This window comes from Homarus americanus, unplaced genomic scaffold (genome assembly GCF_018991925.1).
Source record: "Homarus americanus isolate GMGI-L3 unplaced genomic scaffold, GMGI_Hamer_2.0 scaffold40565, whole genome shotgun sequence".
Classification (NCBI taxonomy): Eukaryota; Metazoa; Arthropoda; class Malacostraca; order Decapoda; family Nephropidae; genus Homarus; species Homarus americanus.
This window is the reverse complement of record NW_024735503.1, coordinates 685,369-700,053: the sequence shown is the minus strand read 5'-3', so window position 1 is coordinate 700,053 and position 14,685 is coordinate 685,369. Positions and strand designations below refer to the sequence as shown.

Below are 14,685 nucleotides of genomic sequence, written 5' to 3'. Positions count from 1 at the left end.
AATGGATAAGAAATAAGTTTGTCAAAAGTTTAAGTATTGCAGTATTATTATTTTTTTTATTATTTATTGGGCACCCCCTACATCCTTGTGTAAGGTGAAGCGCAGAAGCGTTTACAGCGTCCAACAGGGAAGCATGCTAAGTTCATGCTTGCCTTATGTCTCATGAGTTGAGGGCGTAGAAGCCTGAAGAGTCAATGGTTTATGTCTAAGCAAGTTATTGGAAGCTCCAACAACTTGTCCCTGAATACGAATTCGCAACTCTCGATTTACAGCAGGTACCTACATTGCTACTAGGTGAACAGGGACCAAGGGAAACTGGGAAGTGTGTCCTAACAACTTTCCACCGGCCCGGGAATCGAACCCGTGACATCTCGCTTGCGAGGCAAGAGCGGTACCGTTCTACCAACCGGTGCCCCCGCAGTTTTATTCTTAAGGCCAAAAGAATTCTGGTCAGAAAGTCAGTGTGAGCTATTCACTTTAAACATATTTTTAGCGACATATAAATCTGGAGATATCTTTCAGCCAAATTAGATGAGAGAGAAAAAAAGACTATAACTTCCCCTTCCTCCTCTCTCCCCAACACGTGTACACACGTGCGCAGGCTCCTTTGCACGCACACAAGCAAATTCATACAACCCACTTGCAAATACAGTACATGTCATTAGAAATAATCCAATTGAAATAACGAGTACGTTGCATATGGCACCAGTTGTTAAAAGTTGTAATTACGCTTCCTGCTTGCTACTCTTGCAATGTTTCGAAAACAGAAGGAAACAAAGTTATTACGCCACACTTTCTTTCCCCCAAGTTATTATTTGTTTCCCCAGTGACCCCCTGCGTGTCCGGGGGGGGAGTGGGGGGGGGGGGACCTCCGCACCCCTCACCCCCGCTCCCGACAGATGGCAGCACCACCATGGCGGAGGACCAGGTACGCATCAAAACAATCTTATTTTTATCTTATGTATTTCATATTGTGAATAAATAATGTTACGATGACCCAACAGTCTGTAAGTGTCATTCGTAGGGAACATTATAATTTGATTTTATGAAAATTGGTGAATGAAAAGGCTACTAAATACAAGCGTAAAGAAGGGTAACCCATTTCGTCATTTTGATGTTAAACTTCGTCTGGCTGTGCAGTTGCCGTGACAGCCTGTTGTTTGGAGCCTAAACGGACAACATTGGCGGCAGAATAGAAATTGACACCATAAAATGTATGCTCCATGGAATACTTTATGTATCCATTGAATTATATATTAAAGACACGCTCTCCTAGCTTGATACTTCCCTCTCTCTGTCTGCTGTCGGGCCATAGCTTCTCACAGCTAGAGACTTAAGACGATTAAGTTTGATGCTGGTCACGTTTTCATGGTGTGGTATTTATAACAATAACATGTTTCTGATTAAATAGGTATGGTTAAAGGTTGATAATAAATTAATTAGATGATAAAAGGACGCCTGAGACCAAGGGTGTCTGGGAGGAAGCTTTTGTTGTGCAGTGTTGCTACAGGCTGTGACTTGCACCATGATGTTGATGTCCTCTTGTTAGCCTCCCAGAGCTGCTCCATCCAAGATATACTTGTTTTTGTTGGACAGCATTTTCACTGCCATTAATACAGTGAAGGTGGAGTCCCAAATTTAGTAAAGGAGAGTAAGGGAGATCTGAAAAATGGCAATTGAATTGATAAAACTTGGGTGGAGCTTTGAAGAAGAGATTAATGGGATAAGACAGAATAAGGATGAGTGTGGATAAGAGACTTGGTTAAATACAATGAAGATTCGATGAAGAATTACTTAGATCAGATTAGGTTATGTAAGACTTGGATAGGTTTAAATAGAATCAAACTTTTCCTAACAATCTGCTCACAAAACATTTACATTACACACACACAAACACACACACTAATGGATTGTGTTGATTTGATATAAACTGTAGTGACTATTGAAGCTTTATTGTGGTGAAGAGGATAAAAGTTTATCGTGGATTTTGTTGTACTGTAACTGTTGAAAAAGAGATGGCAAGAGATAGCTCACAGTATGTGGTAGTATTCCTGAAATGCCATGCAGTAAATTATTCAGTCAGTAAACAGTATGTTTTGGACAGTTTACACCAACCAATGTTATTAATGGGCATTTTAAGAAGAGGATCTCTTATACTATAAAGACTGACAGTTTCCAAATATATATATGCTTAAGCCTTGTTCCACTGCATGTTCTTTTAGTTTTAATTAAATTTTTGATTAATGAGGAGCTCTCCCACACAAAGGAAGTGAACCTAATCATAGCCTTTAATCTCTGGACCATCTTGATTGTGCACATGGTTAGTATGAGCAAATATTAGTCTTAATTGTAATATACAGTATGTACTGTATACTGTACTGTACTGCATTTAAGATTTTAGCCCTCTTTTTTTTTCTTAAGAAAATATCATGTCCTCCTGCATTAAGGTAGATAAAACATAATTTTTGTTTAAGAAGAATTGTCAGTACGTGATAGCAATATGATCTTTAACTGCTAGACTGAGGTGCCTCCTAGCAGGGCCTGGAAGGGGGGTTGTGCACCCAGTGCAAATCACAGGGCCCCAGGTTCAAGCAAATATTTTTTATGCATACTACTGTATACCAAAAACTCCTCTTCCTTTCACCCTCAAAATAAAATAGTATGTATATGGTGATGCTGCATAATGGTGAACGTTCGCATTAGACCATGTTAAGAGGTTGCGTCAAGTCTTGGTGGCTGAGGCATCCAAAACTGTAACTGGCTACTGGTGATATTTTTATGATTATTGGAAGCCGGTTGATGGACACTTGTCCGTTGATGTTGCCATTTAAGAGAAATGTTCTGAACAATACAGTAAGTCCTCAATATATGTGAATTCACTCATATGAAAAGGCACTATTCCTACCAGGAATTCAATTAATGTGAACAAAATTCAATTTTATGTGAGATGTCATACTCCCTGATATGGATTCCAACCCCGATGACTCTGCAGATGTCACTCCAACACCATCACCTTTACCACCACCTCCATCAACTCGTCTACCCGAGTTGATGTATCTGCTTTTATTGTTAAGTACACTGTACTGTACACTTGCTTTATCTATTATTTTGAAAATAATATTGTATTGATTTGTTTTATGGTTTATTTGTCTCAAAAATTGGTCGAGCATTTTAATTTTGGGTGTGGAACGCATCTTATTTTTCCCATTTAACTAAGTATTCGATATTTGGTATATCAATTAATACGAGGGTTTTCAGGAATGCATCCTTCGCAAATATCGAGGACTTACTTTATAGCTGTAGTTATGGGTGATATTTTTGGACTAGCTATATTGAGAAAACCCTTTAAAATTTTTTGAAGTACAGTACTGTACAGTGTAAGGTTTTCTCTTCAAATACTGTATACAGTATTGGTACAATACTGATACAGTGATACATGAAACTTTTCTGCCACAGTTAGTGATATATATTTAGTAGATAACCTCAGGGTTATAGCTAAATGTAATGAAATTCAAGGAAGCTATTACAGTATAGAGCATGGAGATCTTAATTAACCCTTAAAGCCCGAGTCACGTTCCTCAACTTTCTTAATTTTCATGGCATACAGTCTCTCCTCCACTTACGACGGAGTTCCGTTGACCAGGTCGTAAGTCGAACAGACGAAAATAATACATAGTACAGTACAGGTAATAATTGTAAAACTTTTACCCTTTTAATACACAAACTGAGCGGGATATGACATGGATGCTGTACGCATGTGGCAGCGTGCCAGCCGAAGTTGTCGTACGGCATTGTTAGACATTACGACCAAATGTCTAGACTCGAAAATAATGTAGAATATGTTAATATAATATAACGACAATGACCGTCATAAGTCCGGGTTGTTGTAAATATTGGAGAGAGTGTACGGTATTTTGAATGTCCATGCAGGACAAAATACTTTTGTTTGGGATTTTTATTTGCTTGACAACTCAACTCGCATGTAATCTTTGTCTCAAGTCTAGTGGTCCAGTTACCCACCAGCTATCATGATGGATGCATGTCCTTCGACGTTTCATGACCCACCTCGTCCCTCCACACCCTCGACAGTAGTGCTATCCATCAATAGTTGGTTGATTTGAATGGCACTGATATAGAACTGGGTGACAAAAAAAGTGATGGGAAGGAAACAGACTCAGAATGATGATATAGAGTTTGTTGAGGCGGCCAGTGGCAAGGACAGTGGTACAGACAGTGGCACTCACTTCCTCCCCACCCCACCAGCCACCCCTTAAGCGAGGTTGTGGATGTAGGTGACCACATGCATGCCAGCCACAACAGTATGCTTGGAGTGACTGCACTAATTTTACACTTAAAATACCAGTTTTTAAGTGTGGATTAAATTATATTTTATTTTTTATTATTTTATTTTTTATGCCAAAATATGCCCACGTTGGGGGTCCGGTGGGTCTTATGTTGTCCGGGGCATAAGGGTTAAGCAATATTTTGGTAGTTCTTTCAAGGGAAACAAATAATACTGCACAAGTACAGTATACACGATTAAGGGGGTGGGCCCGGAATCAAGGGAAGCACCAGGGTCCAAGATTTCTCTCCCAGGAACCGCTTTTAGGTGTGGAACTTGCTGTGGCTTTGTTTTCATCCAGCCTACCTTACATGATTACTTTATCCTATTCAACACTTGTCAGCTTACTAGCTGGTTGAAAGGTACATAACTGTACTACTGATAAGTACTTGGCATGTACTGGCTCTCAAATATACATTTGCTTCCATACATAACGGGTATAGTGGCTGGTGTGTTTTGTGAGAAGTGGCCCCACCAGACAACAGATATAGATGTAAAAAATCAAAAGTAAGTAAATGTCTGTGTGCCAACACCAGTTTGATAGCCCTCCTTTAGATATTCTAAGCTTTTGGCAGTCTTTGATATATCTTGGAGACCAAACAGAAGTACAGTATTGTACAGTGCATTTGGAGTGAGTTAGCAATACACTTTGGAAAATCCTCATGAGAGATGGACCTTCTAGGTTTGTGTATTAACGTGGTGGCACACTAGGCACTTTCCTCCAAACATGTTTGGCAAACACGGTCTGGCCAGTTTAGTTAGCGCATCTGTCCATCGCAACGAAAACAACAACAAAGCGTCTAGACGAGGTTTTCCATGGATCCCATTACTACAGTTGAGGCCTTGCAGGATTGTGCTATAGTTCTTCAATTGCTGAAGCAAGTGAGGCATCTGCAAAAGCTAAAGAAAAGTTTCTTTAAAAGTGGCAGTGGCTGGCTGGTCAAAGAAGACCCTGAATAATGATTTAATAATACTAAAGAAATTTTAAAGTGGCGAATAAATAGAAGTATGTCACCATTTTTGTGTTACAGTATATTTTAAATTATTATTGTTTCATTATTTATTTAAATTTTTACTTGAAATTATATGAAGCTCATTTGAGCACTAATCAGGCCAGCAAAGATCCCCACCAAACCGTTGTCCATTTCTTGCAACAGCAGAAATCCTGCTGCTTGTTGGGCCGTCAGGCCAACGGTCAGCAAAACAGACAACATGTTTGGAGGAAAGTGCCCAGTGTGCTGCCACCTTTAGTCACTTTTTCCTCAAAATGAATCAAGAACTTTTTTAAGTTGATAACATAAACACCCAGACTTTCTTGACATTTAGTTTCAGCAAGGAAAATGTTTTTTTTAATTTTACAAAGAATTTAGAGTAACTGAATTATGTACAATCAAAGACAAAATTCATGTCTTGGTTTTGTCCGAAGATTAAATATAACTCGTGAAACATTATGAGAACCCCCTACCACAAGGCAGAGCTCACCAAAAGTTTAGCCCAAATTTCACGACACGACTTTTGTCTTTCATTGTACATCTCCTTAATTGTTATGAATTATCGACTTTTCAGGAGGTGGTCAAGCTAGAATTGTTGTGCAAGCAGCTTCATGAAGCTAATGATGGCGTTCAGCGGCAAGAAGCAGAAAAAGCGCTGGTGGAGTTCCAGTCAGGTCGAGGAGCTGCTACTCTCAGTCAGTGCCAGTTGCTCCTAGATCGAGCTCAGTCATCTTACTCACAGTATTTGGCAGCTACTACACTAACCAAGCTCGTGTCAAGAAATCCGTGTACACTCTCACTCCAACAGAGGATTGATATTCGTAAGTGTTTAATACAGTATTTATATGGGTTTAAAGTTTATGTTTTCATGCTATATGTCTCTGTGTATTTGTTCCCCTCTACATGAATATTCATCATGATAGTCTAAAAGTAGAACTAGAATTTATCAATAAGTTTTTATTTTTCTAACTTGAAAATGAATGTAAACAATTTTCACATATGAGTGCCGGGATTCAAACCTGGACCACTAAGTTTGGCAAGAAAGCAGCCATCCACTGGACCATGATGGGCTAAAAGCTACCCATCCTTAGCTACTCACTGCAGCTCAAAGTCCCATACATAAAAAAAAATTAAATACATTATACAGTAATAAGGTTTTGACTCCTGGATTTTAACCATACCATTTATGACGTACCAATTTTTTATACAGACACTTCGATTTTGACTCTTAATACCTGGTTATGACTATCCTTTTGCCCTTGCTTTCCTCATTATCTTATCGTCTTTTGCTACCTTTCTTCCTTAGTCATACACCATGCACCTGGTAGGACGTAGGTAGCCCAAGTTACCACAGTTGAAGGTGGCAGCTGTGGCCTGATGAAATGTGTCATCTCTGTCTGCTACCAAGGCTGTTTGAATATGTCCTTATTTTAACTCTTTTCTTTGTGTGTTTGTGTGTGTGTGTTTGTGTTTGTGTTTGTGTTTGTGAATATTTTTTAGATGACTCAGGAATGCTGTCTTCACTTAAACTTGTTAAAGCTTACATATCTTAGTCCATGGTAGTTAACATTTAACTTGATTGACCACCTGATCCATGTTATGCTGCCACCTTCTTAATTGGTAGTCAGTTACACTTGGGAGATTGTTAATTTTGGCAGCTGGCATAGAGGACATAGGTTCCCAATGTATAGAAATCATTAACCCCAAAACAGTGGTCATCATCAATGGAAATTAGCTGTGGAAAACAGGGTTTTTGAATGGAGAAATGCTGGCTTTGCACAGCCAAGGTCATTATTATTTGGCAGGATTTTTAGTGGAACTTTGGGATATGAGGAAATAAAGATTCAGTGTGAATAATTTAATAAATCCTTTTTTTTTTTCAGGAAATTATGTTCTGAATTATCTGGCAACTCGACCCAAACTGGTTCATTATGTTACTCAGGGCTTGGTGGTGTTGTTTGGCCGCATCACCAAGCTAGGGTGGTTTGATGGCCTTGACAAAGAAAAATGGGCATTCAGAAATGTTATTGGTGATGTATCTCAATTTCTTCAGGTAAGCATGAATATGATCTGTATATTACATCATTTACAGGTGTGCAGATAGTCTGTTAGAGTTAGATGCACTACACATGACACTGCTACATTGTTGTGCTATCTGTGTACAATGGCAATGAAATTACTTACCCCAGTCCATTGATTCCTATTGGAAACAAGTCATGACAGACATTGTAGTTATTAGTTAAGCGTAAAACGACAAAAGAGCTTTTAAATGGTTCCCAAACCCCGATCAGTTTTTGTTATCATTGATTATTGGATATGGCTTTGTAGGTATCAGCTAGCCTTCAGGGCTCCACCACACCAGTTCACTGCTGATTTCACTGTAGTGAAATCACACACCCACACCTTTTTTCTTGTATGCTAAATACATGCAAACATGCACACAGACACACACATAAGCATGGTTTTCTCTTCATTTATTGTCATTATTTAACCCGTCACTTTTAATATTTTATTTGGCCAACGCCAAACCTGGGGTTAATATTTAATGCTTTAAAAGATGTGTGTTACTATTGTATTCTCCCTCCGCAAAAGGCCCCAAATTTGGGTTATCCCGCCACTACACTTAAATATCACCAAGCAGTAGCTTGTCCTTTCCCACAAATTACTTGATGTCAAGATTTTTGCTCATTCATGCACCCAGCTGCTTCGTAAATGTTGAGAATATTAATCAGAATGTTATAGCACCTACTGTAAGCGACATGTGTATTGATGGTTAGTTAGTATCATGTAAAAGACCAAAACTACAAATGTTGTGTTTGTATGATCATGATGTAGTTGATGGAAACAGTTGACTTTTACTTCCAGGTTCCAGTTACCACATTTTATCTACTGTACTTTAATGTTATATTTCAGTGATGATCCCTGTCATGACTGTTGGAAAGGTTTGCTTTAGTTCTGGACTGTATGAATTTGGACATCCGTAAAATCTTACGTTTCTTGTTCCTAGATATTACTGTATCTGTATCCTTTACAATTTACTATGAATTATTTCTCACCATTTTATTTTACAGCTTACTGTAAAAATAACTCTTGCAAGCATTTCATCCTTTTATTGAATGTACAGTATCCCAAAATAAGAAATTTAGATGACAAGCACTGTGAAAGCTACTTATCGGTTTGTAAAATTAAGTAAACTTTGATTGCCCCCCCCCCCCCCATCCCCCATGGTGGGGGATGTGATTATAATATCTGTTGTGACTGTTTTTGTGCATGTATAGCCTACATGGGAATGTATTTGTCTGTGTGCATCTTTCCAATCATCTTGTGAATATGATATCTCAAATGATAGAAATGAATGTCGATGAAACTGGTATGTAATCTAGCAAGCTCTAGGTCGTATTTGATATTCACATTTTCTCTCCATATTTTGTGGATTTTTTGGCCAATTTTGTTTCTGTGGTGTGGAGGACCTTAGACCCTCGTGGTCAACTTTTATACAGTGGTACCTCAGTTAACGAAATTTTGGTTTACGAATTATCTCCCATAAGGATCTTCAATTCGGTTAACGAACAAAACTTCGATTAACGAAATCCTTACGACAAACACGTTTTGTTGTGAGCATCAGCTGATGGGCTAGTCTGCCAATTCAGTAATCTGTTCTATGTTTACATTCATTTCCAGTGGAATAAATATCAAGAAAGTTGTGCTCTTTAATATTTGTTATATTAAAATTATTAGTCATTTTAAAATTAAGTTAACATATTGATAATATATGCAATACAGGGAACTAGTTTTTTGTGCGCCCATCAGCCGCTTGACTCACCCACCAGGCGTCAGTGTGGCTTTGTTTACAGTGGAGTGAACATCGATTTTGTTGGTATCTTGAATATTTTTGCATTTTTACATAAAAATTATTGGTCATTCTGAAATTTAGTTGACATATTGATAATATATAGTGCAGTGTTGATTTAAATAAAATAATCTTGAATTACACCTAGTGAATTTAAAATTTTATTGGTGAAATTACTGCATCAAGCATGGGTCCCCTGGAAGGTGATTTCTCCTCCATCCCCACTTCCTTCTCTTCTCCCTTCTCCTCCACCCCCACTTCTAATTCCCATCATCATCATCAATTAGGAACCTTCTACATACACACCTCAAGGTAAGTGTACTTTACTGCATTTTTTTTTTACTTTATGTAATTTTCTGTGAGCTGGAACCAATTACCCAATATCCCATTGAAACAATGGATTTGGTTAACGAATGACTGTGGAACGAATTGTGTTCGTTAACTGAGGGACCACTGTATTTGGATATTAATTAAAAAAAATTTTTAGCTGTAAATCTGTGAAATTGTATGTCATAAAATGTGTTCTTCCCTTACAGGGCTCAGTGGACCACTGTGTTATTGGAGTGCAACTGCTTGCTCAGCTGACTGCAGAGGTGAACCAGATTTCAGAGTCAGATGCAAACAAATCCCTTACTAAACATCGCAAAATTGCAAGCTCATTCAGAGACACACAGCTGTATGATATCTTCCAGCTCTCCTGCACACTTCTTAGGACTGCACTAGAGAACTCCAAGACCCTTAATTTTAATGATGAAAGTCAACATGGACTAATGACACATCTACTGCGATTAGGTGAGAGTGCTTGGAGAAATAGATATTATAATCTTTAATATCTTAAAATATTATTCCTTCTTCCATAGTCAGTTTATTTCATTCTTTCTTATTACAGTATTGGCAATTGTAAGACAATGGATCAAATAAATATAAATGATAATCTAAATGAACAATAAATTACATTTTGTTTTGTTTTTATTATTTCAGCTCTAAACTGCCTTACATTTGACTTCATTGGTACTTCTGTGGATGAAAGCAGTGATGACTTAGGAACAGTTCAGATTCCCACAGCATGGAGGCCTGCCTTCCTTGATTTTTCTACAGTTCAGCTGTTTTTTGACCTGTATGCCTCCCTCCCTGCTACATTGTCACCAGTGGTAAGGTTTTACTGTTTGGTGAGGAAATTACTATCAATATTTAGCATTGTAACATTTCGCATTGATTCAGCTACTTGTTATGGTGTGTGTGTATGTTCTGATTGATACACTTGTTCATCATCATGTTATTGGTGAGGGATTGTGGTAGATAGAATAATTAGGTAAAAGGAAAATAATTAGCACTGTACAAAGAGATGTAACGGCATGGTGTAGCATTAGGGATGGCATGACTTGAGAACATGATGATGAGTAGAATTTGGTGATTGACTTACTGCTGGCTGATACTAGATTGTGGGAAGTGACAAGGTTAAACCAGATGAATGTCTAGGTCTTGTTATGGAAAAAGAATAGTTTGCTTCAAGTGAATGTACTGTATCATTTATTCCATGAAAAAACCTAGTAACTGTATGTGAAGGGAGAGTTTTTTGTTTACTCTTCACTTTGGTTACTTTACATCACAGTGGGGAAAATGCTTGCACGAATGAAAACGAAAATGGTACATCACTGGTATAAATATCAGTGCCTACTTCTTCACTTTCTTCAAAAGCTGAACAGTTCATTTGCAGACAACACCAACAATCTTAATTGCAATCTCCTGTGTTGCTCTGCCCATTTTGTTACTCTCCAGCCCTCCTGTATGTCACTTAAACATCACATCGACCTTCAACTCTGAACTTTGCCAGCACCACAGAGGAAGTTACACATGGCTTAACCATCCTCCTCAGTCCCCAAAACTAAATATGAAAATTATAAAAGGAATGTCATTAATTTTCCTAGTAAATAAAAGAAATGCTAATACAAAAACAAGACATTATACATACATACATACATACAGTATATACATATTTACATACAGTACATACACACATACATACCCATAGGTATAGTAAATGTTTAGCTCCCATACTTCTTTCAAGCCATATGAACCTTGAAAATGGGTTTATAAGTATTGCTGATTATTTTATTAAGTCATGTAATAACAAAACCTAAACTTGTTATTTATCTTTTCAGACGTTATCATGTCTGGTCCAAATAGCCTCTGTGAGGCGAACACTATTTAGCAATGAGGAACGAGCCAAGTTTCTCTCTCAACTAGTCAATGGTGTTAGGAATATACTTCAGAATCCACAGGTTAGTTCAGTAAGGTATTTTTGTTTAACTTGTAAGTACTGTATTACAAACTTTAGAATATCATCAGAAAATTTAGTATTATGTATGTTTTTTGTGCTTGTTTTGACGGATTATAAAGTACATTTAATGTGAATAGCATGTCTGCGATTGTTTATCTTAAGATTTAATTGGAATTTGTGGAATATTGTACAGTATAGTGAAAAAGCTGTTCATTCTGTTAAGTACAGGTTTTTAGCATGTAAAGATACCAGAAATGATGGAACCTTTTTTCTATGGATTATTGTATTATTATAACCCCCCACCCCTATTTTTAGGGCCTGAGTGACCCTTCAAACTACCATGAGTTCTGCCGGTTGTTGCTGAGATTGAAGAGCAACTATCAGTTGGGTGAGCTGGTGACAGTAGAACATTATCCAGATGCCATCCAACTTATAGCAAAGTTCACTGTTGAGTCCTTAAATATGTGGCAGTTTGCACCAAACAGTGTGCATTACTTGCTATCCCTGTGGCAACGCATGGTTGGATCTGTGCCCTACATGAAGGTCAGTATACTCAATGTTGAGTAGAAACAAAAGAATGTAGTTACTTCATTTCTGCTGAGTCTCTGCCATGTCACTTTTCTGTGCAACCCAAGCATGTTTGGTGAGTAAATTTTCATTCATATTGTCAAACAAATTGAACTATTTCTTCTGCTTTCCTATGCTTCTTTCTTTTAGTGTATTCTTTACACTATGTTAGGTGCAGTACATTAGAACTGCATTCTTTGGTCTTAAAAATGGTTGTTTTACAGATAAAGAAGTTCTTCCCCTGTTTTCAATATGCATTTACCATAATCATTATATACATACATCACAATTACAGATACTGTACAGGAGACACACACTGCTTGTGGTTTCAGTGCAGCAAGTGAATCAAAGGCTAAATGGGAAGGAAAAATGATGTCTGTAGGTCAGAAAGTGGAGTTATTGGACTCACTATGTTAAGCCAGAGTACAGAACAGTATATGATCATTGAGTTAGTGTTGTGGCAAATTCCCCCAAAGAGTGCATAACTTTTGTTTGTGACTCATGGTCTCAAAATGAAAAGAGCCTTTCACCTTTGAGTCAAAGATGTCATGCAGAAAAATTTACTGGCACCCCCAAAGGGTCAGGTCTTATGAGTGTTGTTTGTCTATATGATTATCATCACTTTCATCATTACATGTTTACTGTATTACACTTATACTTTTATTATTGTTGAAATGTGGTTCTTTTGTAAAAACGAAAAATGTAAGAATAAATGAGTTCTAGAGTACAGGGTGAGTATCCTGATCCCCACCCCTGAGGCACCATGTACACTTGGTATTATGTGTAGCATGAGCACCTAGCTAATTTGAGACAAGAAAAAGCATCTCTTGATTCCTGTTATTCAGGTACAATACTTTGCTATAATTTCGTGGATCATCCAGGAATTCCACACTTGTAGATGAATGCTTAAGTTTGAATTGTAAAGGTTTCAAATTCAGTTTTATGGATGTGCAGCCCTAGCTTATTTACCATAGCTTTTGAATATGTGGAGACCTATCATATTTTACTATTCCTCTAATTCTTCAAGATTGGAGGAATAAATTTATGATGCTTCTGTTGATATTAATTTTTAGTAACACCATCTATGAACAACTTTATAATAAGCACTACTGAAGTTGGATGAATTTGGCTCAGCAAACCTCAGACTAAGGTGGCAAGGGTTAATTCACAGTTTAACCTGCTCCTCTGCAGCAGCCATTGCCCTTAAAAGATGGCGATTAGGTGCTAAGGTTACTCAAAATCTTTTAACTCACGTTACAGTCATCATTTTATTGTTGAATTTGGTCTCCAACCAGATTATACATACCTTTCTTTAAACACTTTTCCATTTTTTCATTGTTGGAAAAAGAATAGTATTTAATTGCTTATAAATCTAAGACCTGATCTGACACAAGTAGCACTAGCTAAATGAGTAATGGAAAAGATGTTGAAAAGTGAAAGTGGGTCCCATAGGCATGATTTCCCACTTGGGACAGTGAGGATACAACACACTGTATACTAAGTCTTCAGTACACAAGGAGGCAGCATGGCCAGTACTGCACTTGACCGCATTCACTTCCCAAGCTATAAACTTAGATACCCATTTACAGCTGGGTGAACTTGGAGTGCCTGGGAATATGGTATGGACATATAAATTGGTGGCTCATACTAGGAAGTCCCTTATGAGGATGAAATCATGTGAGCAAGAAAGTTCTTCTCTGGCTTTGAATTGGAAATGGGGAGGTGTGGGCCATCATCTTGTCTGCCCTTACAAAATCATTAAGGGTAAACCAGGATTCATATTTACTACAATCATCTGACCCATTTTCTCAATTCTTATATTTTTGTTGGTTCTTCTCGCACTAAGACAATCCTCAGTAGAGTCTTATAATTCTTATTTAAGAATTGGAGTCCAAGATTCACCAGTGAGTACTTTCTCTTCGGCTGTGGAGAGGAAACTCTTTTGATTAAGAAGTTAGTTTCCTCCCTATCATGTTAACTTAATTGATGTTAACTTTCAGGCTACTGAACCACACCTATTAGAAACCTACACTCCAGAAGTTGTACGTGCTTATGTGTCTTCTCGGTTGGAGAGTGTCAGTGTGGTGCTGCGAGAAGGTTTAGATGATCCATTAGATGATGTTACAGTCATTCAGCAACAGCTTGATCAGGTAAGCATAATTAATATTAACAGGCACACACACACACTGTATATATACCGTATATATATACAGGGTATATATATATATATATATATATATATATATATATATATATATTACTTTGTCAGGGAGTTTTAATATTAATTTATTTAAACAAATATTTTTCAGCTGTCTACAATTGGTCGGTGTGAGTATGCAAAAACGTGTGCACTGCTGGTGCAGCTGTTTGAACAGACTGCTCAACGTTATCAGGAATTGATATCTGCACGTATGAACAGCCGGTCTCAACAGCACTCCATGGAGGAAATAGCAATATTAGAAGGTATAACTTCCATCATTACACATCTGTTTTTCCTTTAGTCTTTAGGTTTTGATAATGTTCTTATACTTTACCCGACAAATTTAAGTTCTGTTATCTTCTTTTCATTCCCAGTTTAAAAAGCAAATATGAAGGAATGAACTGGTAGTTATCACATTATCTGCTCTTCTTTGGTATTGTTAATAAGCTTATC

General features: G+C 37.5%; 1 protein-coding gene across 7 annotated transcripts in view; it reads left to right on the top strand.

Annotated features, from left to right (window-relative positions):
• The first annotated feature begins 849 nt into the window (after positions 1-849).
• LOC121871169 (exportin-7-like) overlaps positions 850-14,685 on the top strand; it is a 48,305-nt gene continuing 34,469 nt past the window's right edge. For 6 of the 7 annotated variants that reach the window (XM_042373330.1, XM_042373326.1, XM_042373328.1 and 3 more), the window contains exons 1-9: positions 850-928; positions 5,909-6,155; positions 7,218-7,387; positions 9,721-9,976; positions 10,166-10,335; positions 11,347-11,466; positions 11,781-12,008; positions 14,033-14,182; positions 14,342-14,495. In XM_042373330.1, coding sequence (XP_042229264.1) covers positions 914-928; positions 5,909-6,155; positions 7,218-7,387; positions 9,721-9,976; positions 10,166-10,335; positions 11,347-11,466; positions 11,781-12,008; positions 14,033-14,182; positions 14,342-14,495 — 1,510 coding nt within the window. In that variant the 5' untranslated portion in view covers positions 850-913. Of the gene's footprint in view, positions 929-1,351; positions 1,372-5,908; positions 6,156-7,217; positions 7,388-9,720; positions 9,977-10,165; positions 10,336-11,346; positions 11,467-11,780; positions 12,009-14,032; positions 14,183-14,341; positions 14,496-14,685 lie in introns of those variants that run through there. The other variant, XM_042373325.1, reaches the window with a different exon arrangement.